Genomic DNA, 22,744 nt, shown 5'->3' on the forward strand with positions numbered 1-22,744 from the left:
TGAGCACTATCATTCATGTAAACTTATCCTTAAGATGTCTTGTTTCCAATTTGTATTATACACTTTTAAGGTACTATAGCTTATTTAGTTTGTCCTGAGTCTTTGAAAATAACCAATTCTATTTGAGTCCAACAATCCAACTGGCTTCTGAAGAGTTATAACATGAACAGTATTTTTTTTCAAAATGGATTAAACACAATCATTATTAGATTAAAAAAGATCCCCATTTTTAAAAAAGCAAAAGAAAAAGCTGCCATTTTCCTTCAGAATTACATGCATCAGAATCTAAAAACCTGCCTTTAAAATAATTTTAAAAACCTGCTTAAAAAAAACCCCCACAGCTCCTAAAAACCAACAAGATTTGCACTACAGGTGAAGCTTTTCTTCACATTTTACTTTAACTTGATCTTCAAGTCCAAGTTTGTTTCTTGTTAAAATAAATACCTTTCTTACGGTAGTATTTTTAACATTTTCAAATTAAATTATCACTAATGGCTACAGTAAATAGATGATGTACGGCAGAAGGAAAACAGCAGGTAAAACTTATTATCAGTAGAGAATGTAACCTCAGTTTCTTTACACAAAGAATGAGATTTGCTCATTTGGCACCTGTTCACACTGAAGTACATGCCAAAGTCTCCCATAAAAACTTTAATGGGAGCTGGGTTTGGGGGGCCTTTGACATGATACTTCTCTACACGATTTGCCAGAAGAAACTGCTATATGAAAAAAAAGGCTCAACAACTTCTAGCATAGTTCTAAGTTGCTTTATACAGAACAATCTTGTTTATTAAATAACCTATACTATCAGAGCCTTCAACATAGCATTGTTGAAGGTGGCATTTTATCCCAGATTTCCAGCAAATCTGGTTTTAAAACTCTTGTGTCAGGAAAATATTCCATAACACAGCTTGCATCTTTTTTTCTAAAGACTATTTTAAAATATCCCCTTTTCATGAAAGTTAAAAAAAACAAAGAAAACAAACTTTGATTTCAAAAGAAAGTACATGGCCAGCAGTAAATGCACAGTGAACCATGAGTGCCTGCTCTTACTTTATAGGAAGGCAAATGCTTTTTTTAAAGTTTCCACCAATATTTGGATTTGTTACTCAGAGAACATAATGTAATTAAAAGGGACAGATACCAAATGCCCTTTTAACCAGTACTGAAAACTTACTAACTGCAGAGCATCTACACGTGAAATTGAACAGATTGCTATATTAAAACAGATCTTGAGCCTCTCAGCTTCTAACACTTCTGAAAAAATGCTCTAAATAAAATAAAAATCACTTACCTGCTAAATAATCATGCAGATTTAAGGAAAAATGTTTTTATGTTAATATATAGCCAGATGTTTGAAAAGGCACAGTTTACAAATCTCTGCATGAATTGTCAAATGTTGCATATTGAGCTTAGGTAAAGATCTTGATTTGTCAATCACATACTTAGGTAGGGTCCTCCACTGGCCTTATGTTCTTGATGTATCTATCATTAAGGCCAGCAGAATAATATAATTTGCTGTGCTTAACTGCACTGCAAGATAGTTACTGTATATTCAGTAGCATTTTCTTCAGTATTTCAGCCTTACAAATAAGTAGCTACCATGTAGTACGGAAGACTGGGTGTTTCAGCAGCTCCCTAGAAGGGGGTCTGTCCTGAGGTTGAAGTTCTAAACACCGAAGAGTCACATCTTTCAATCCTGGAGACAGATGTGTAGGGATTGATGGAGCAGTAGTTGCACTAGCAATCTGAACAAGGGGAAATAACTTTTAGAAATCAGTGATTAATACCCCTCTTCTATCCCAAAAACATTCTACAAACTGAAAATTTCAGCTGATGAATTAGATTTATGAACTTTTCTCCATTCAGTATGTTTCCTACTGCAGCTTAAAGATTAAATTAATAATTGCAGTTTGTTGTCCTTACACCTACTGCTTTTTAGTTTGACTCCCTCCTGATACTTTCCTCTACAAGTTATTCTCACAGTAAGATCCTGCAGTGATCATCTCTGAGCAGGCCATAGGAAAAGCTCCTACAGCACACATATGGACATTTCTTAGTCAACTAGTTGCCTTCATTGTTAATTGGCATGAGTCACCTTGGAGAGAGATTTAACTGAGCAATGTTACACTACAAGAGGTTAAACTGGGTGTGCTTTCTTGCACTGCCTTTATTGTATTTCTGCTACTACCCCAGAGGCAAATATTTCTGAGAAAGACACAGATCTCTCCCATCCAAATTAATTTTATCTAGCTGGATTTAAGCAGGATGACTGGGAACACTACAATTTCCAATTATTGATGAAATCAATCTATTTGGCACCACCAGATTCACAGAGACACAGAACCAAGACAATTACATCTCTTAGTGCAAGTTATTTTACTTAGAAAATATCTGAGTACTGCTATGCAATGTCTATTTTCTGCAAACACTTCATTTACTTGCAGCCTACAGTTCAACTGGACCTTTAGAATTAAATATAACTAACTGATTTTAGTAAGATACAAGAATGCCTAGATGGATGACCTAGCAAAGGAAGGAGCAAAAATCATATCTAGCATAGCATAATGGAAAACATCTTTCAGCAAAATCTGATTATGGAACATTAGGCTTTTACAAAAGGACTTTCCCCACTTTGAAATATGAATACATATAAAAATGTTTTATGGTACAAAAGTTGTATTTTACAGAATTGTAAGAAAAGTTCAAATGCCAATCTTCTGCCTAATTTAAGATCAACTCTATTCCTATTATTTTTTTTTTGGCCTATTACACTATATTTTTTATCTTAGAACAGACCTTTCTGAGCAATCTGCTGTAGTGGAAGGTGCCCCAGCACCTTCCCCATTGGCGGGCAAGGTAGAACTGGATTGTCTTTAAGGTCCCTTCCAACCTACAATTCTGTGATTTTGAATATCACATATAAGTTTGAGGGGTTTTTTTGCATCAGTTTTTTTTTTTTTTTAAAAAAAAGCAAGTATGACTATATTGGTACCAGTATTCCGTCTGTACTAACAGCTCCAAAATGAAAAAAGCTATCTCAACAATCCCTACAACATGCAACTTTTCTAAAATTCAAATTGCTGTATACAAAGATTACTTGGCATCTTTTATAGTATATGGATAATAACAAAATACTTCACCTTAAATATCAGAGCAAGATGATTGGAGTGTTTCTCTGCATTCCAAGGAGGTTTAGCACAAGCCATTTCTATGACAACACAGCCAACACTCCACACATCACAGCTCCTTCCATATTGCTGACCTCTCAGGACCTGGACAGACACCAAAAATCAGACTATATGCTTCCAAGTCCCTTAGCTGTAAGTCATTTAGAAGTAAATCTCAACACATCAACAAACAAATGTATTCTGATTAACATTTCAGGCTGAGACGGTAACTAGTGATGTAAATGCCACAAGATTTACACAGGTCTAGAGCTAGTAAATAAAATACTTTGCCAAGTGGCAAGCAAAGTACCTTGCAATAGCTAGCTTTTGAGCAAATGGTTATTTGGACATTAGTAATATCACTTGTGATATCTGTATCCTGTGGCAAACTACTTAAAACAACTTTGACAGTGAGAAAGAAATGTCATCATTACCATGTCAGAATCATTCCTAATCTTTAGAACAAAGGCATTTAAAACACATTTGAAGCATATACAGCAATTTTTTGTTATTCAGCTAAATGAATTAACTTAAAGAGTTCAAACAAACTTTTTGAATTAACTTTAAAAATCAGTTTCTTACCTCCGGTGCCATAAATGCAATAGTTCCCAACAACTGTCCCTGAAATTCCCCAGCACCAGTTCCTTTTGATGCCAACCTGGCTGCAGCTCCAAAATCAGCAATTCTTAATCTATGACCTGTGCTGTCAATTAGCAAATTGGCACCTGTCAACAGCACAATAAAAATACTATTATTTTGCTTTCTATGAAAGGCAAAAGGATGAACAGACACTTGATGCTTTACCTCCCTCCACTTCAAAATTATAAAACAGTTTTACATTCCCCACCCCAGTACCAAGGAAATCTAAAAATTAAGGATACGGTCTCATAACCTCACTTTTCTGTTATGCCTGAATGATACTGCACACAGCTTGAGGCTGTTTGAGAGATTTCGAGAGGCAATCAGATTTTCAAAGTAGGGCAAACACACAGAATTCTGGAACAACACCTGGAGATGGTATAATGGAAGAAAATGGTAACCTAAAGCCCTACAGGCTTTCATTGCCTACAGCTCCTCGTGAAATTTAAAGTTATTTCATTATCAAGCAACCTCAAATTGCTTTAAAGTTAATTACAAGCAATTTAAAGTTTTACTATTTCAAAAAGAATTAGTAAAGATAAAAATTTGCCGTCAATATGCTCTACTTATATATCTCCAGTTTGTGGACAGCTATATTGACATCAAAGAGAAAAGTTCAGTAAGACTGGTACTTCCCAGTAAAGTTCACACTGCTCAGGGTTCAACTGTATTTATGTTCAGTTAGGATGAGGGAAGAAAACTCAGCACAGTTATCTCCACACATTAGAAATCTGGCTTCTATCTTGGTTTGTTCACAGATTTTACTATCATTTCAATGTAAATATTTACATTATTTAAGCAGAAGTAGTTTTAAACTGTATGGCAACTTCCTATCTTACTTTAACCAACCAAGCAAGACAATTTTTCTAAACTGTTAGTATAGGTAGCAAATATCCACAAGCTTGCCACAAACATTTTGAATAATTTCAGTAGCGTTTTGATTAATTTCAGCAATAGAATTTTTCAAAATGATCAGACAAACCCCATAGAAATACCACTCCTGAGATGGAATCTGAGAGAATGAATAGGTCTCAGGCCAAAACAAGTGCTGCTTTCTGAATGCTCCTTCTTAGAAAAATTTATCAGTAATTCTCACCTTTAACATCTCTATGGATTATCTGATTCTCATGAAGGTAAGAAAGGCCACGTAACAGTTGTTCTGTGTAATTAATAATAACCGATTCTTTGAAGGCTCCATATTTACTTAATAAATGAGCAACAGAACCCCCTAAAAGATAAAACAGTACATTCTATCAACACTTACACATTCTGTTAATAGAGTGCAACACAGCATCCTAAAACTGGAACTTGATATTAGTATACCTAATTAATATTCCTCCTTCCCCTAACCCCCCAAATTAAAATAATTTCATAGGCAAAAAGTGGTGTAGTTCATTCCTCAATTACTTTCTCAATGGAATTACACACATTAAAGATAAAAGTCTTCATACTTCCTAGTAACTTTAGTCTTCCTTAAAAACAACACTTTATCCACACTTCACATTAACATGTAAACAGCAGAACATTAACTATTTTTGAGGCAATAGGTAAGTGCAACCTTCGGTAAGTATTCTGTCTTAATATCTTAATTTGTTGTCATCCAATACATAGAACTACGCTGACAAGCAAGGAAACACAGTATCTTTCTCTATTTTCCAAAACCAGTAACAGATTCTCAAGATTTTGAATTTCCAATTTGTCTCTCATTGCAATATAACCTGGGCTCAAATGAGGTAAATCCAGCTCCTGACATTTAAATATCTAAATAATATTTCAGAAAAAAATTACACTTAAAAGGTTTAACATTCTAAATTTTGAGAAAATATTTCTTGCACTACTTCTTGTAACGACACAAACTTGGGGGCTTTGCATGTTAGCACTCGGACCATAAGTTAGGGGGCAATGCTTCCTTTTACAACAAATAAGGATGTATAAAATACTTAGTAACTGGACAGCAGCAATATATAATCACATTAATAAAATTAATAAAACTACTTCTCAAAATAAAGACAGTTTTTCTGGTCTCTGCTCTATACAATTATGAAAATATTTCAAAAATGTTTACTAGATTACTTTTTAAGAGATTTAAGATTTAAATTAATTTTTTCAAAAGCACTACTTACTACTCATTATTTGAAACTTACTTTTTGGTTTTTAAATGCCTCTGCATGACACCTGACACAATTTTTATGAAAAAGCTCAGGACAAAAATGAAAGAAATGAAAATTCAGTATTCCAAACTTGCTAGCAAAGTCTTTTTTAAATAATAACAGAAAGCTACACAGATACACTGAAAATGCAAGTTTGAGAGATAGTCACTTTAGCTGGAAATAAACCAAAATTTATAACTTCTTATCTAGAGTCAGAAATGGAATGAAAAGTAATAGAATCTTTCTTCAGGGTTTCCAACTGATTTAACTGTATGACAGATTAGGTATGGAAAAAGCCAAATCACAAAAGGGTGCTCCATTAAGAATACTGCTATGACCACTTCAGCTATTCTGTAAGTAGACCTTTATATTGGTTGCCAACACAACAATGAAACTATGACAACCTCAAGCGATGCAACACTACATATTTCCAGACTCAAACAGTATTTTCACCAGTTATGTACCTGCCATCCATTCAATAAACAGGTTATAGTTGCTCTTCTCGCATGTAGCACCCAACATCCGAATAATATTAGGATGGTTCAGATGACTCATCATCCTTATTTCTTCCCTCAGTGCCTCAACCACCTCTTCTTGCTCAGATGATGTGTTCCTGACATATGTCACCTGTTTTGAAATATGGTATTCAGATTTACCTACTTTAAGTCCTGTAATCGGTTTTCAGTACCGCAACAAGAATGGATGGTTTTCACCATATGGAACTATTTTTTTATGTCCAACCCCATAGCTGAGAACGTATCTCTATGTGAGACAGTCACAGAAAATTAAGAGCAATCTTCTAGGAAACAAACAAAAACTTCTCCAAGTAGAGTGGGGAAACATCCCTCTTTTCACCTCAGTTTAAACTAGGAAAAAAACCTTGATTTCCAGATATTGAGGAAAAGGGAGAAAGAAAAGGTGTGAAAATAGGATCCGGAGTGTCACTTATGTAATTTTACCAGTTAAATGTTTCATAACTAAAGCTCTTACAGAAATTCAATTGAGGGAAGAACTTGACAGATCAGAAGGAATGGGATTTGAGCCGATCTCAGCTCTGATCCATACTAAATATGACTTAATGGGATGCTGCAGAGTATCTCTCCAGGCATCACAATGATCACCATCATGTCTCCAGGACCCTATGGACAGTCCCACTTTTTCACAAGAAGAAGAGTTTCAAAGGACAAGTAACTGGTGGCTGCTCAATTTCCTTGAGCAATTTCAAAACATTTCATGTATTCCATAGGTGAAAGTTCACTGTAAAACTGGTAAGAGTGTTGGGACTAAAATTCCCTCTATTTTATTACCACTGATTCAGCCCCAGGCAGCTCTAGTGTGAACAATTTACTCACACCTGCAACCTTCAGATATATTGACTAAAGCATTTGCCTCTTCTCAGCCACACTTCTGTATCTATTAATTTAAATAGTAAGAATACTTGCCTCCAACTTGGCTTTAATTTAGTTATCAAAGCTGAAGCAAAGGAAACAAATACTAAACTATATTTCCGTCATTTAAAGTTATAGGACAAATATTCTTGACAAGTGAGGAGAAACTATTTTAAATAGCTATCTTGCAAATAGGGCATTAATTTGCAATTAAGATATCTGGGCTCCATTCCTAACACAGCCACCATTTTATGAACTTGACAGAAGCAAAAATGCACTTGAAGAACTATGGAAGAAAATGGGCATAGAAAAAAGAACTTTTTTTTACACTCTAAGAAGAATTGAAAAAACTTGCATGTATTTAGTTAATATCATGTGCATAAAGGTTTTTTTAAATTATGCATTATGTCAAAACTCATGACAGGGAGTAGAAGAAGCAGGAACACAAGGGGTCTGAGAGAGAAAACACAAGAAAGTGAGGTATTTTCCTGAAGTATTTACCTGTTTTACAGCCATTAACGTCCCTGTTCCCACATCTTGAGCTTGGTAACAGGAAGAGAAAGCTCCAAGACCAATTTGCTGACCTTTAAGCCATTCTGCATCTTCTCTGTAATGGTGTTTTGCTTTGGTATGTCCAGGCAGGGTTTCTGGTGTCTGCAAATTAAAATTCAAAAATCAATTCTAAGTTTACTAACATGCATCTAAATCACAGACATTCTAAAGTGTTAGAAAATATCCAAGCTTATGTACCTGTCCTCTCCCTTACACTTCCTTGAACTGCTTGTTATACAGGTCTCAGCTGAGATGAGAACACCAGAGTATCCTGTAACCCACATAATTCTACTACATGAAACAGAGCTGCCTCTGTGTTACTACATGAAGGTGAAAGGCACGATTAAGGACATAAGTAGGGGCACAAGTTTTTTTTATTCCTTGTCCCGCATCTAGATAAGGCTTTAGCTTGTACCTACACTAAACAGAAGCAAACCCAGGTTGTTTGCTATTTAATTTATCTCTCCCATTTTATGCTTTACATGTTACCTCAAAGGATCATAAATAAAATACCCCTTTCTCTATTATTATTTCTTATGCTTTTTGTCTAGTTGCAAATACAGCTGCATTTTTTTTCTGACTAATAAAGTATTTCTCATCTTCTCTCAAAATAGGAAGACAAGATCTTTTCCCATTCTTTCTTCCAAAATTTAGTTTGGCTTTGTACAATTGCCTTCAAAGTAAATCAGTAAATCGGCATTAGGACTCAGTACAGTTCTACTTCTGCTTAATTTTTTTTTAAGTTCAGGTTTTATTTCCTGATTTCCCCAATTTTACATTTTCTTTTTATCACTTTAAATGTTGATATATGATACAGTGTTTCTCTTGCAAACACCTTCTCTGGATTTGTTAATAACATGGAAGGATTCTGTTAGCACCCTCAAGTGGCAAACCGTTTATATTCAATTTCCTATGAAAGAGTATTGAGCACCTTCATGTTTTCTATCACTTTTGAAATATAACAGCACTGCTTTACAATTTCAGTGACCCTCAGCTGAGACTTATCCTAAATTCTTAGATGTATACTTACATCCTGCTGAATGATTATGATATCTTCACCATTTTCGACCTGTAGCTGGGGAATTACTGGCAAGGCATCTTGGGATGCTGACATTGCCATAGCAATAGCTAAAGCTTCCTCCTCTTCAGCTTCCATCTTTTCCTTGCATTTTTGATTATGATTTACATCATCTTTGTAAGTATCATCATTTTCTGCCCGCTCAGGAGAAAGAACTGCAACTTCAGACTTGAATGTAACTGTGCCATCACTTGTTGGCATGGAAGCCTCAAGTAGGTCCTCAATACTGGAATTCAGCTCTGCATTAACATCCAGCCGGCACTTTTCATCTACTGGTGTGAACACTGTCTCTTCACTTGGTATAACTGCACTGCTATTGCCATCACATTGTGAAATATCATTCAGGTCAAGTGTCATACTGTTTTTTAAGGTTTCTCCTTGCTTGTTCACATCACTTGGGGTGGGTCGTGATGGCTTTGGCCTATGTACGTGACTGGATGCCAATGGCCTGGCCTGGGTAAAAACTGGAGAAAGTTTCTCAGATTCTTTATTTTCAGAACAGTTTTGCTGAAACTGGAGAGAAAGTTTCCGCTGTGTTTGTGGAGAAGGTGAGGGGATTTTGCAGGGAACAAATCCCTGAGGTCTGAGTTTCGAGACATCTGTTACAGGGCCAGCTGGTACAGATGGGTTTGATGGAGACAGAAGTGTTGGAAATAGTGACTGGGAATGACTGGATGAGGGAGGAGAGTTCACACACCGACTGTGGGGTTTTCCTTTTGTTTGAATGGCTGGTTTTGGTTGCTCAGTGGTTACTGATGAAACAGGAAGTCCCATAGCAAGGCCAGCCAGCATCTCAGAAATGTCATCTGGACTGGCACTCAGTTTTCTGTCACTCAAACCTTTCCCACTTTTCCCTGATAACTGCACAGTATTATTAGGGGTATTATTTTCTGTAGTTTCTGGAGAGTTATCTGGCACGGGTAGCTGTAAAAAGTCTTCATGTCGGCATTCCCCAGAGTGCATTTCTTCCATGCCTAACTGAATGGCTTCTGCAATTTCCATTTCATCTGCTATTGCCATCAGACGTCGACGCATCCTAGCGTAATGAGTTGAGCTTGTCACACTCAACATGTCTAACAGCTTTACAAAAATATGGGGCACTCTTGCTACCATTCTTGCTGCACTTAAAAATACTCTCCGTGACAGTTTGCCAACCATTGAGTGGGAATTGTCAATTGACTGCAAGGCGAAGGTTAAGAGAGAGAGAAGTTTCTTATACCTAAAAAAAAAAAAAAAAAAAAAAAAAAAAGAGGTCTTTCATACACTGATGTGTTCTCTTTAACTGGTACCAAAAAAGCCACTTCAACATAATGTATTTAGTTGTCAGTTCTGAAGTAGGAAGGATATTTATTGCTGCACTGGTGCTTCAAAAATGCTTCACAGGTCAGAAGTTTTTTAAAAGACAACTATTTACTCTGTAAAGCAAGCATGCTTTGCATAAAAATATATGTTGTTTACAGGAATTAGAACAACTACTTCTTTTGTGATATCACCAACAACAAATTCAACTACAAAGAGTAGCATTCACATAGTACAAGCAAGTACCTGTCAACTACGGTATCAGCCTGCAATACATCTCCACAGACAATGTGGGGGTAAAATTCACCAGGAAATTCCAACAGAAGTCTGTCTATTAGACAAAGTCGTCCCAACAGTGCTTGCCAGTTGCTAGATTCAATTTCATTTCCAAGGATACAATTTAAGACATAATCAACACCTCCAATACCAATGGATCCTATAAAAAAAAGGTGATAAAATGACGATTATGTTATTATGTTCAGTCTACACAGAGATCAGAACTGTATCATACAGAATTACTCATTGTTTGCCCAAATTAGCCCCCTTCCAAACTGTTGAGAGGAATACTGGTCTCCTTGCTATGCTTGCAGTTGATAATTCCAGTATTATTTGCTTGTAATTATAAAATTTAATTGTATATGAAGAGTTATTATTACCAGATTTAAGTATTTCTCTCCCAACTGCCAGCTCGCCTGCTTGACCTTTACACATCTCCAACAGCGTTGAGACTGAAAGTTGACTTGTTCGACTGTAAGAAAGGAAAACCAAAAAAATAATTCCTTTAGCAAATGCTTTCAAGAAAAAAACATTCTATTCATTATACTTAAAAAATCATCAGCTAGAAATTATGTGTAAAATTATTTCACATAATCTTATTGCAGCAAATTTCTATAGTCCACTTTTTGTAAGCTACCAGTGGTTGTGACATTTTTACAAGGATACTTCCAGAAATGCAATGTATATCAGTAATATACAAACAAAACCCCAAACTGCCTAGTACTCCTGCAAAATGTGGTCAAATATATAAAACCAGCTCTATTTCACTTACTACTTTAACTTTAGACATTCTCTTACTGGATTGTTGTTTGGGGATCTCCAGCTGCAGTTTCAGAAAAAATGCTGCTTACAAACTAAACCCTGATAGACGAAACTCAAACTGCTGGAGTTCTGCATCTAGTTTACAGTACAGGAGAAGAAATGGCTGGCCTAGGAAATGGCAGAATGAACAGAGTAGCCTAGGACAGGAAGACTCAAGCCAAGGGGAACTCACCCTAAATAGCCTTCTCCAATCATTACACTCTGAATTACAAATCACAAGTGTTAAGTTACTGCTACTACTTCATGGCAAGTATGTGTAACAACCGCTGAAGTAGGAAGAATACTGAGGAGTACTTGCTAATAGCTCTAAGGAGAGTCACAAGAATTAGACCAAAGCAATAGCAACAGAGATGGAAGGGATGGGTTCATGACTGCACCTAACATCTTCCTTTACTTAGGCGGGGGAGGGGGGAGGGGGGGAAACCCTTATGAAAACAAAGTATACAATCACTTGCCCTCAAAACCTACATATTTCAAGACAGAAGTTTGCCAGCAGCAGTTAGGCTAGCAAAACAATGATATATATTTACAATCCACATATTTTATTTTAACACCAACTTGTTACACATGAATAACAACAAATTAAGCTTAAAGATATTTCAGTAACAATCCAAAATGAATGAGACATCATACCTGTTAGCATCTGCACATTTAACTAATATCGTCTCTACTACTGGCTTGAGAAGTCGCTGTAGTTTAGTCCTCTCTGCCAAAGTATGACAGGGAGTGTACACTAGCATGGCTCTTAAAGTTTTCTAAGGAAAGGAAAAAAAAAACAATACATATGAAATCCTACTAGTTACACAATTTTATTTTTTTAAAGAGACGGAAATAAGCATTAAAGAGTTGAAAATTCAGTTCTACCTAAATTGCATTCAAAATGTCAGAGAAATATTCAAAGGATAAATAGCTTACTACATATTCACTGCTAGTTAGTCAACACCTCTTTGAGAGTGAAAAGACATAGGAATACTGTCAATACTTAGCACTATGGCAAGTGCCAGTGAAATCATGTCCTTTCACTTATGATGAGTATTTTGATCATCCCACTTTCAAAGGGCAGTCAGAAGTCATCAGTGGTGCTCAAAAACAATTACTAGGATTCCTGATTTCACCTATCTTCTCCCATTCCCTCCCCCTTCAAAAATGAAGTAACTACAAAATTAGTAGAAGACAAGTAAACAACTACTTACTAAAGCAGCAACATACACTTTGTAGACAGGGTCAGCACAGACCATGGACAGCACACTGCAGCAGGATTCCACCACAACATCTCCTGAGATACTGGTCTGAGATGACCCACTAGCTGCTCCCAGAGCTCCAGCACTTGTGTTGCTGCTTCCGGAGTTTCCAGTGCTTTCACCATTAGCCAGTAACAGAGCACCACTAACGTCATGGGAAAGACGTCTAAGTGCCATCTCTCGTATATTCCAGTTTCGAGAAAACAAGCAGCCAACTAGCTCCATCCCAAATACCTGCCAAGGAAGAAAGCAACATTACAGGAGTCAAAATGAACAGTGCTGCAACTTAAATACCAGACAAGAGCAATCAAAAAGAGGAATGATATTTCTAGTTAAAAATAATTTTGCTGACAGCAAAAAAATGTCTGGAGGTACAGTGTCTTAAAAAAAGATTCTGTGATAGAAATGAAACATCATAAATTATATGCTACTCAGTTCTGTAAACCTCTATTAAGAGAATTTTAATTAAGTATGAAGTTGGTTTCCAGACATTGATATTAACAGTCCTGAAATCAAGGTCTAGCTATACGAGATGAAAATAATGGCAGAAATAAAGGAAATAGAAGCGATCTAATTTTTAAGTGCATGACTCCATGCTCAGCTGAACCCACCTCTACACTCTAAAGGCTATTAGGTCTTCTACAAAATAGAATTACCTGAATCCATGGCTCAGCTGAATCTTTATATGTAGAAGGGATCTGCTGGACTCCATAATGAGTAAGGTTAAAATTGCTATCTTGAGTTCTTCTCTGTGATCCAACTGCAGACTGCTGCTGAGATTGTTGCTGAACCATACGGAGAACAGAAGAATCCACAGGGCTTGGCAATTCGTGACTACAGATCAAGAACAACACAGATTTACATATTAAACATCTGAGGTAAATAATCCAGCATATTCAGAAATATCAGTTAAAGATCCGGAAACAGATAGTTTATTATACCCCAACTGAATCCTCACCTATAGAAATCATGAGATCTCCATTTAGATCTACAAAGTGGACAGATGAGTGGCTCTCTGTTTCTTCTGCATTCTTCTGCCCCTGGAATACAGCAATAAGATCATATGCGCTTAAGTTTTTCAATGTACAAAACCAGAAGATTTTAGGCATTAAAATATGGGTGACTAAACATTTTTTTCTCCATGAAAAAATGCTTCACTTCAGTACTACAATTAATATTTTTAAGTTATGAACTGAAATTCACCTCAAACCTAGGAAAATTTTATTTGTTAATGCAAACTGTAAATATTTACATACTTCATTTGATGTATTATATAAATATGCTTCATAATTCATTATATAACCCTAGTTAGCGTTACATGACTTTTATATATTCTATTGACAAATCACGGCGAACTGAAAGTCCATTCCTAACCTTGTTCTAATTGCATATTATCTATTCACTCAGGTAAGAGAGGCTTAAACCTCTAGAGCTGCAGGTAACTTCTCTATCAGAGCATGGAATTACAAACTCGGATAAAATAAGGTGTATCAATAGTATCTGAATGATACTAGATTTTCAGAGTTACCAGTCATCATTTGCAAGTAGATTTCTTTTTTTTTTTATTGAGCATAAAACAAACAACCTGAAACCATCCTAAGCCATAATATTTTTGCAGATTTAGAGTCACCAGAACTTGACAAAACAAAGATAACATACATATTGACATGCAGTGGTGGTGTAATTTGTTCCTGCAGCCATCTTCACACACAGTTAGACTTTCTTCATCCAGCATGCCTAACAAACAAATGGGGCACATCTGTTCTTCTTCATCCTTCATACTATAAAAAGAGACATTTGTGATTGTAGAAGAGGCATATCAGAATTCAGAACAGGCTCTAACAGTGAAAAAAGATTAACTTCCAGTTTGAAACAGTCACTTCTGGATAACTACAGGCTATTTATGAATCGTTCTTCTAAACCTTGGTCTGCATAAGTAAGCAACCAGATTTTTAGAAGCACTGAGTACAGACAACACTTTGTTAAAATGAAAAGGAAAGTCACAAAACACATGACATCTTTCCAAACTAGGTCAGATACCAATTAGAGATTGAAAGGCTCAGCTTTGGGCACTTAACATTTTTTTCCTAAGGCTTCTTTAAACAAACCAACCTTCACTTTTTAATTCACCATTCGGCCTTGAAAAACTAAGCATTTTTTATATTTTGAAAGCTACCCATGTTTTTTTTCATCACATTCCTTTCAAAGTATGGAGTCACAAGGCAGTATTTAGCCCTTTACAATAAACTGTAAATACTCTTTGATGAACATAGTAAAACTCAAAAAATAAACAACTACTCAAGAATTTTCTGCCACTAACAGAAACTGATGGAATAGATTCATATGAATACAAACATACATGTCACGCACAGATGTTTAAACAACCTCCTATTTTTTGCATTTTTTGCTATTTTATTTTTCTCCACTGTAATTTTTAAATGAATGTAACCAGAGATTTACCCAAAAAAATTCTTCCAAACTTAAACAACATGCCATGAAAAGCACAGATTTTTAATCTTCTGCAATATTGTTTAAATATGCAAAACTCTAATTACTCATTGCAAAAAAATAAGTTAAAAAAGTTAAGTTTAGAAAAATTATAGTTGGTGTGCATTTTAAACTTTGCAGGCACCCTGCATTTGCTCACAAACAATATATTTTTAAAATAAAATTAACTTGTACATGCGTTATTTCTATATGCATGTATTCCTTTCTATTCCTCTGCAAATGCTTGCAAAGCTGTTTATTCCTTGAAAAAAATCCACAAAAGTGAGCAAACAATGAAAAATAATTCTCCACTTGTGTGTATATACATTATATATTAATCAGAAACTTATTTTTGAGTATAATGTAAGCGCAAGTCACAGAAGTTATCAGAACTGAGTAAACTTCTATCTCAAATGAATTGGTTCCTCAGTGTTCTTCAATACCTATACCATACAAATTTAGACTTGCATAAAACAGCAGCTTCTCTCATTGAATCAATCAGTCAGGGTGAATCAGTATCATCAGGTGTACTGGCAAGCAACTGAAAATCTTTCATCCTGTAAGAAGTGATAACTAATGCAGCAAAGTTCACAATTCAATAGAAAAAACTCCTACATGAAGTGTCAACATAAAAGGAACTGGCTTGCCAGATAAATAGTTCCAGATTAATTATATATTTAACAATTTTTGTTTATGCAACTTATTGATAATGACACAATTTGGAAAAATAAATAAAAGATTCAGTGAAATTAAGGTCACAATCTATTATCAAATATAAACCTGTCTGAATATATTCATCTTACTATATGCTCTTTATCACAAAGTAACATATCAAGGTACTCCTTAAGTTAGATTCCACTTCACACAAAACAAAGCCTCAATTAGGGTTGCCATTTTTGGTTGGACCACTCTAAATGATGTACACTTTGCTCACTAAATAATGCAAGCGCACATTATTTGTTTAAAACAATAATCAGTATCCTTCAAAACCATGGAAAAGAATGTACAAAAGAACTTAAGTAGAAGAGGTCAGGGAAAAATATATGAAAGAATAACACATTACTTGAAATTCATAGACAAGGCATCAATTCATAGACAAGGCATAACTAATATGTTAATATCTCTCTTTAAATAATCTAATCACCCATTTTTAATGAAGTAGTTTTAAAAACATATGCTTGGTTTTGTTTTAATATTTATGTATGTGTTTATACAGAGTGCATTTACCTAAACATTTTTCAGTGTGTTGTCAGAGGCATAAGCTTTTCTCCAAAGCAGGACAGGAGACAAAAAAATAATGTTTATTCTTTTGCTAACATTTCCGTAAGTCCTATATTTTAAAAAATGCATACAATAGGCTTCCAAAGTTCATATATACTTCAGTCTTGCACTCAAGATTTCAAATGTTTGTGTCACAAAATTCATATAGCATCAAAAAAATTATTTTCACAACTCTACTTAACATTTTCCAAACAGAAGTTACAAAACAAATATGCCCATTTGGTACCACAGTGCTAATGTATGCTTGACTTGACTGTTTGTAAATGCAGAGACTTAACGTGGCTTGAAATGAAAGCAGCTTTGAACAAAAAGAATGTAAGTGATTCTGAAACTAAAGAATAAAGCTTGTAATTCCTTTAAAAAATACTAACCTGTTTTCTGAACTAGATGTAGAAGTACTAGATGATGACAATGTATGAGAATTTGACATGCGTGAGACAAACTTCTGGATGGTGTTACGAGATGGAGCTTTGATCCTCGAGCTACGCCTACTGTGATATTTCTGGAACAAACTCTCAACCTAACATCAGAAAAAGATAGCAACAGTCTTATTTATGCTATGAATATCTTTTAATCAAAAGTCATATTACCAAAGCATGAACTACTGCTAAGAGGAAAAATCTATTTACCTCACAATAATACATTAGCAGTAGCAGCAGAAATTTCAGAAGTCTTACTATTAAAAAGATACTGAGAAACATTTTACACCAAAAACTTATCGGTCTATTGAAAATTAATAACAGGTCTAAGTACACACACAATTACTTCAAAATACCCACATTTTTTTCTTCCTTTTAGCAAATCAGTCAGACAGATCTATAAATTTTAATAGAAAATCCTGTGAGTTGAATCACTCACTAAACTACAGCTCTCTACTATTTATGTCTTATATTTGCAGATAATTTTTTTTCACTTACAGAACTCACGAGACTGAATTAAAGATATAATTATAAACATATATTCTTCTTGCTTTGAAATGTAAGTTTTCAGCATTTTTAAGATAGCATCCTAATGACATTATGGAGTGTATTCTACATTGTCATTGTGTCTATTCAAAATTGATTACCTCAAAGTTCTTCAATGTCTTTCTCCAGAGCATTGGGTCTGAGGGCTCAAGCTGAAAAACCCTCAGCATAACAAACAGCAGATGAATACAAAATGTCCCACGGCCACAGCTACAAGTCTGAAAAGAAAAGAATATGCTGAGGTTCTACTGACTTGGCAAGTCTTCCACATTTAAGTGTCTCATAGAACACACCCACCCCCCAACAACAAAAAAATCCCATATATATGCATAAATTTCTTCTTGCCTAGCCTTACAAAAACAGAGAATTCTTAAAATATTGTTCAGAAATGCATCCATGAAAGCATAAAATTATGATACCAGTTTCAATTTCTTTTTTCCCCCTGCCCCCTCCCCTTTTTTTTTTTTAAATCAACTGAAGCTATTTTAATGCTTCATACGGGAAGTATGATGTCACAACTTGACATCCAACTCAAATGAGATGCTTCTGTTTACCCAGCCTGGATGTGGCCCAATACTGCATCACATTAGTACAAAGAAAGCCTATTAAAAGGATATAATTACGGGTATTTATGAAATTATCACACTATTAAGAGAATTATGTCATGTGTTTGTCATTTATATACACCCCATGAATAGAGGAATTAGTGGCCAAATTTCAGCCAAGAATATGTAAGACATATAATTCAGAGCCACTTCTAGGAATGATTCTTTTTTCTTTTAAAAAAGAAAAACTGTAGACAACATAATTTACATATTACAAACTGATTTTGGTATTACATGAGTACAGATTATGACTTTTAAACTGTTCTACTTTATAGTACAGCGATCATCAATTGAACTAATCTGTCTTTTTTGAGATTAACTATTAATTGATAAAAGCTATAGACATGACAAAGATGTTCCCTACCTGGGGCCCAATAAACACTCTGTATTTATTATCAGGGCTGTCGCCTCCAATTAAGAAAGAGTTGGGTCCTATTTGCTGCAGCAAGTACAGCCTGGCTCGCATCACTTTGTTGACACGGCGATTTGTCTCCTCAGGGCTGTATGGAGAGAAGCCATCTGGAGATGGGGCTCGTCGGGGTGGTGTTATCCGTCCGCTCTGAAACTACAGAAGTGCCTCCGTCATCAGCATTCAAAGGACAGAAAAACGTTTAAATAGGTATGGCTTGTTGATTTGTTTTCAGAGTAAGAGTCTCCAAAACCTGGAACTACGACAATTTCTTAGACTACATGATTTAAAATAATTACTTTTCTCCCATGCCCAGAACTCAAGGGCAGAAGAAAACGGAAATTCTGTAGCTGAAACTTGTCTGACATTGGGACACAAAAGGAGTCCTTTGAATTGCTTCTTATTTTCATGTCATCATTGGTTGCCTTACCATATCACTAGTGAACTGTCAAGTATAATTCAATCTGAGGATAATCAGAGACTAATTAATCAATAAAGGAGATTATTCTATAAGGCTATAATGCTAATATATTTAACAAACAAAAAAATGCTCTGACTACAGTTTACAAAAGGGAATACAAGTTCAACAAAGATCATAAGTTTAAGAAAACCCCAATGAAAACTAAAAAAAGATTCAGCTTTCTCCCTTTTCCACCATGAAAACAACTTTTAGATGGATACTTTTGGGTTTTCTTAATAGTTTCCACATAATCAAAAAATCAATGGCCTAAACTTTTTAGGAAGGTTTTCTTAATTTAAATTCTTCACATTTCTAACATTATGAGATGCATTAATGGTTCCATCACATTTCAGATCTTCTGCTTTTATTTGTATGCATTGAATTTCATGTTAGGATGAAAGTAATAATGAATTCACTGTCCAGAATACATGTAAAACATAAATATAAATAATATTCACATAAATGATGTGAAAAGTTAATATAAAACAAAAAAAACCCAACCAACTAAAAATGGTTGCTTTTTTTTTAACCTTCCAATTTCTCTTGTCAAGAGGAAGGGACCACTGCTGCTGTGCTGTAATTTGTCTCTAGTTCAGAAGAATGGCAGTACAAATTTTAACTAATACTGGAAAAACTTGTTTAGAATAATGGGAAAATAAAACCAATTGGATCTTATCCTCCAATTGCACTGTGAATTTCACTGTAAATTTAACTGTTGATGAGCATTTTTACAAGCTAGCTTGTTAGATACTATTGCTCAAAATATAATCTTGATCTTCTTTAATTAAGACAGCTACTCTTGCTTAAAACATTCTATTCTAGATGTTCTCTAGAATGCAGTGATAGTGATTTTAGAATTCTTACAACATACACATGTAAGTCTTCACTAATCTGTGCTTAAATTCTGAAACAGAGGATCACAATAGCATACCAGTAAGACTTTTCTACAGGAATTTTAATCTCGTCCACAGTCCTATCCTTAATGGAATATACCTGCCCACAGAACTGACAGGCAGTAGAAACTGACTTCAGTTACCAAAAAAGGAAACCAAAAGACCCCCAAGCAACAAAAAGAAAAAAAAAAAAAACAAAACAAAACACAACCCAAACTAACAAAAAAACCCCAAACCACAAAATCAACAAAAAAACTACCACCACTTCTTCATGTTAATCAAGCTAAGAGAACATATATGTGTTCATGATTGAGTACCTATATTTCTTCATGTTTCTTCCTAGCAATAACAAATGAAAGCAGGACTGAAGGAAAAAGAAAACACACATGAGAAATACCTATGACCTATGTATGTCACTCAAGTGATACCCTGTAATAATTTCTTTATATCAGCATCTTGCTCTACAGAGGGAAGACCAACTGCTCCATAAACAAAAGATTGTAGAATATAGTCAAACTGAAAATTACATCACAGCTTGCAACTTACAGGCACTGGAGACACCCTTTTTCTTCTAACACCTGGTGACTCAGATTTAACTGTCCTAGCAGATGATGAAGAGGAACTGCTAGGAGAAGGACTACGTCTTCCTTTCTGTGTAGGTGATGAAGCAGTGTTTTGTCCTTCGGCTTGAGGATCTAGACAGAGTTTGTTCATTTCTGATCCATCTACTTTTCCAGGGATAGGTTTCACCACCTTGCAGGAATTAAACCCCATGTTAAAGTTATTAATTGGTAATTTTATATTAAAGCAAAGCAAATTAATCAATAACTCTTTTGTTGTAATTAAGCCATTATACATAATACATATATATATATATATATATCCAAATATTCCTTAGGCTATACAATTAACATCTAAGAGGGCTTAGCTTACTGATCTATATGCAACACGAAAGCAAGAACCATTCTTCCTGTCTATTTGTGCAGTTTCTGTTAGTTGTCGCAGCAACTGATTTGATTCTTAAAGCATTAATATAATTATCATTCATGAAACCTCAAAAATAGCAGTTTCCCCAGCTAGATAGTAGAAGCCAAGAGAATTATCTTCTTTACAGGTACTGTGCTTATTAAGAGCAATAAAACTAGACCCATCCATTCTACATGGCATCAGCTGAAAAATACTACTATTTCTTTAGCACAACACTTTTACAAGATAAAGATTTCAAACATGGAGGTAATCCAGTAAAATTACATGTGCTGTTCTCTGTAAAAAACACACTCACATTTTTTGTCTGCCATACAAGCAAAATAGCTATACCACATCTGGTATCTGAGCTAACCACTGCGCATGATGCTGCACAGTCTGGATAGAGGGGGTGCTCAAGCAAAGGGAGTACATACACAATAGCACTTCATTGCATAAACACTTACTCTTGACACTGAGAATTGAAATATTTCAAGACAACTTTCAGCTTTCTGCCAGTCAGACCCACATAATGCATGAGAAGAGTAACATCCCTGGGAATTGAACTAAAAATAGTCACATAGGGAAGATTCAGTTTTAGTTCTACGTTTTTCAGTGTCTCAGAGGCTTGACTCAACACTGGAAGGAATCTCCAAGCAACACCTCAGATAAACAGAGCAGATGTCTACTAGAAAGTTTGAGAGGTCTCTAAGATAAAAACTTAAAGGAGTTTTCTCTCCTCAGGGTAGGAAGAAACATCTACACGTAGTGTCCAGTTACAAAAGTGAACAGGATACAAGAGAAATAAAAAGAGCAGTGAAAACTTTTTTTTTTCCCTCCTGCCGATTACATTAATGTTTCTCCTTGCCTGGAAGATCAAAATTCAAATTCATGTAGCCGTGGACAAACAACTTGTGCTTGAAAACATAAATATTCAAATTATAGCAACTGAGAATCTGGAGCATCACATGTTGTAGTAACACACCCATAAACCTCAAGGGAAGTGGGCTGAGCAAGGAAATAATTTAAGATATTCATCAGTAACCCAAAAGCATTTAAATTTTGTAATTTAAAATTGTGTTATTTACCCTTTGAAGTAATGGGGTTTGGTGCACTTGTAAGTATTTTCAACATTATTTCTCACAACAGAGCCTTCTTATTTCTGTTCCACAAAAGCTGTCCCCAAAAACTTGCCTACTGCATCAGATGATCTTAACTACATTAGGGGTACATGGGAGTCACAACCAATGCATCTACGTCCATAGGTAAGTAATGGCTATTAATTAACCAGCATTATGCTGAATAGAATTGGAACTACTCTTAAAATATTTCAGGTTTGATCTACCTACATTTCTTAAAAGCACTGCCGAGCCATTTATGCCACAGCAGGACCCAAAAGGCTGAGGGAGCCCTGGCATGCAAAGCGCAGTGGAGCTGAGAGCCAACAGAGGACCAGGCTGTTGTTTAGGGCCAGCAGAGGAACAGGTTGATGTTTAGGGCCGGCAGAGGAACAGGCTGAGCTCGGTGTGCTCCCGGGGTGAGCAGGGTTCACCGGGTGAGCCGCTGGAGGGCAGCGGTGCCGCGGCCGTGCGGGACGGCTCCGAGCGCACCGCCGCAGCGCCTTGGCGTGAAAATGAACTGCAACAATCCCGGGGCATCCCGCAAAGACAGCTACGCTGTCCTGCGAAACACCGCCTAGGAAACCGGCAGGAGCACCACAACCAAGTGTTGGGAAATTGCAAAGAAAATGAGGTTTCTAGTAGAAAGAAATTGAAGCGCTTTTTATTTGTAATAGCTGTTACAGATACTGTCCTTCCGTCAGTGCCACTTACCACAGGGCCTCTCCTGCTTCTTCTTTCCAGCCATTCATGCTTCCAGGCTGGCATACACGTTGCCTTGAGTTTCTCCCTGATCATGCGCTCTTCTGGGCGGTCATCCATCTTCTGCAGCCCCCTAAGGGTTTCTTTATTCTCCATGTCACGACTACAGCAAAGAAAAAAAAAAAAGTCATAAACACAATTAATATAAGTTAAAGTGTAATGCCACAGCGTTCTTAAACTTTGTGC

At 35.7% G+C, this 22,744-nt stretch overlaps 1 protein-coding gene across 2 annotated transcripts in view; it reads right to left on the reverse strand.

Moving 5' to 3' along the window:
- Nucleotides 1-1,551: 1,551 nt before the first annotated feature.
- MAP3K1 (mitogen-activated protein kinase kinase kinase 1) overlaps nt 1,552-22,744 on the reverse strand; it is a 54,311-nt gene continuing 33,118 nt past the window's right edge. For both annotated transcript variants that reach the window (XM_062512890.1, XM_062512889.1), the window contains exons 2-20: nt 22,511-22,661; nt 20,262-20,468; nt 18,318-18,518; nt 17,450-17,566; nt 16,755-16,903; nt 14,275-14,396; nt 13,574-13,655; nt 13,272-13,449; nt 12,568-12,849; nt 12,008-12,129; nt 10,933-11,024; nt 10,523-10,712; nt 8,930-10,196; nt 7,849-8,001; nt 6,424-6,586; nt 4,906-5,037; nt 3,753-3,895; nt 3,144-3,275; nt 1,552-1,748 (exon numbers count right to left, since the gene is read on the reverse strand). In XM_062512890.1, coding sequence (XP_062368874.1) covers nt 1,599-1,748; nt 3,144-3,275; nt 3,753-3,895; nt 4,906-5,037; nt 6,424-6,586; nt 7,849-8,001; nt 8,930-10,196; nt 10,523-10,712; nt 10,933-11,024; nt 12,008-12,129; nt 12,568-12,849; nt 13,272-13,449; nt 13,574-13,655; nt 14,275-14,396; nt 16,755-16,903; nt 17,450-17,566; nt 18,318-18,518; nt 20,262-20,468; nt 22,511-22,661 — 4,033 coding nt within the window. In that variant the 3' untranslated portion in view covers nt 1,552-1,598. The remainder of the gene's footprint in view (nt 1,749-3,143; nt 3,276-3,752; nt 3,896-4,905; nt 5,038-6,423; nt 6,587-7,848; nt 8,002-8,929; nt 10,197-10,522; nt 10,713-10,932; nt 11,025-12,007; nt 12,130-12,567; nt 12,850-13,271; nt 13,450-13,573; nt 13,656-14,274; nt 14,397-16,754; nt 16,904-17,449; nt 17,567-18,317; nt 18,519-20,261; nt 20,469-22,510; nt 22,662-22,744) is intronic.

This window comes from Cinclus cinclus, chromosome Z (assembly GCF_963662255.1).
Source record: "Cinclus cinclus chromosome Z, bCinCin1.1, whole genome shotgun sequence".
In the NCBI taxonomy this organism is placed as follows: domain Eukaryota; kingdom Metazoa; phylum Chordata; class Aves; order Passeriformes; family Cinclidae; genus Cinclus; species Cinclus cinclus.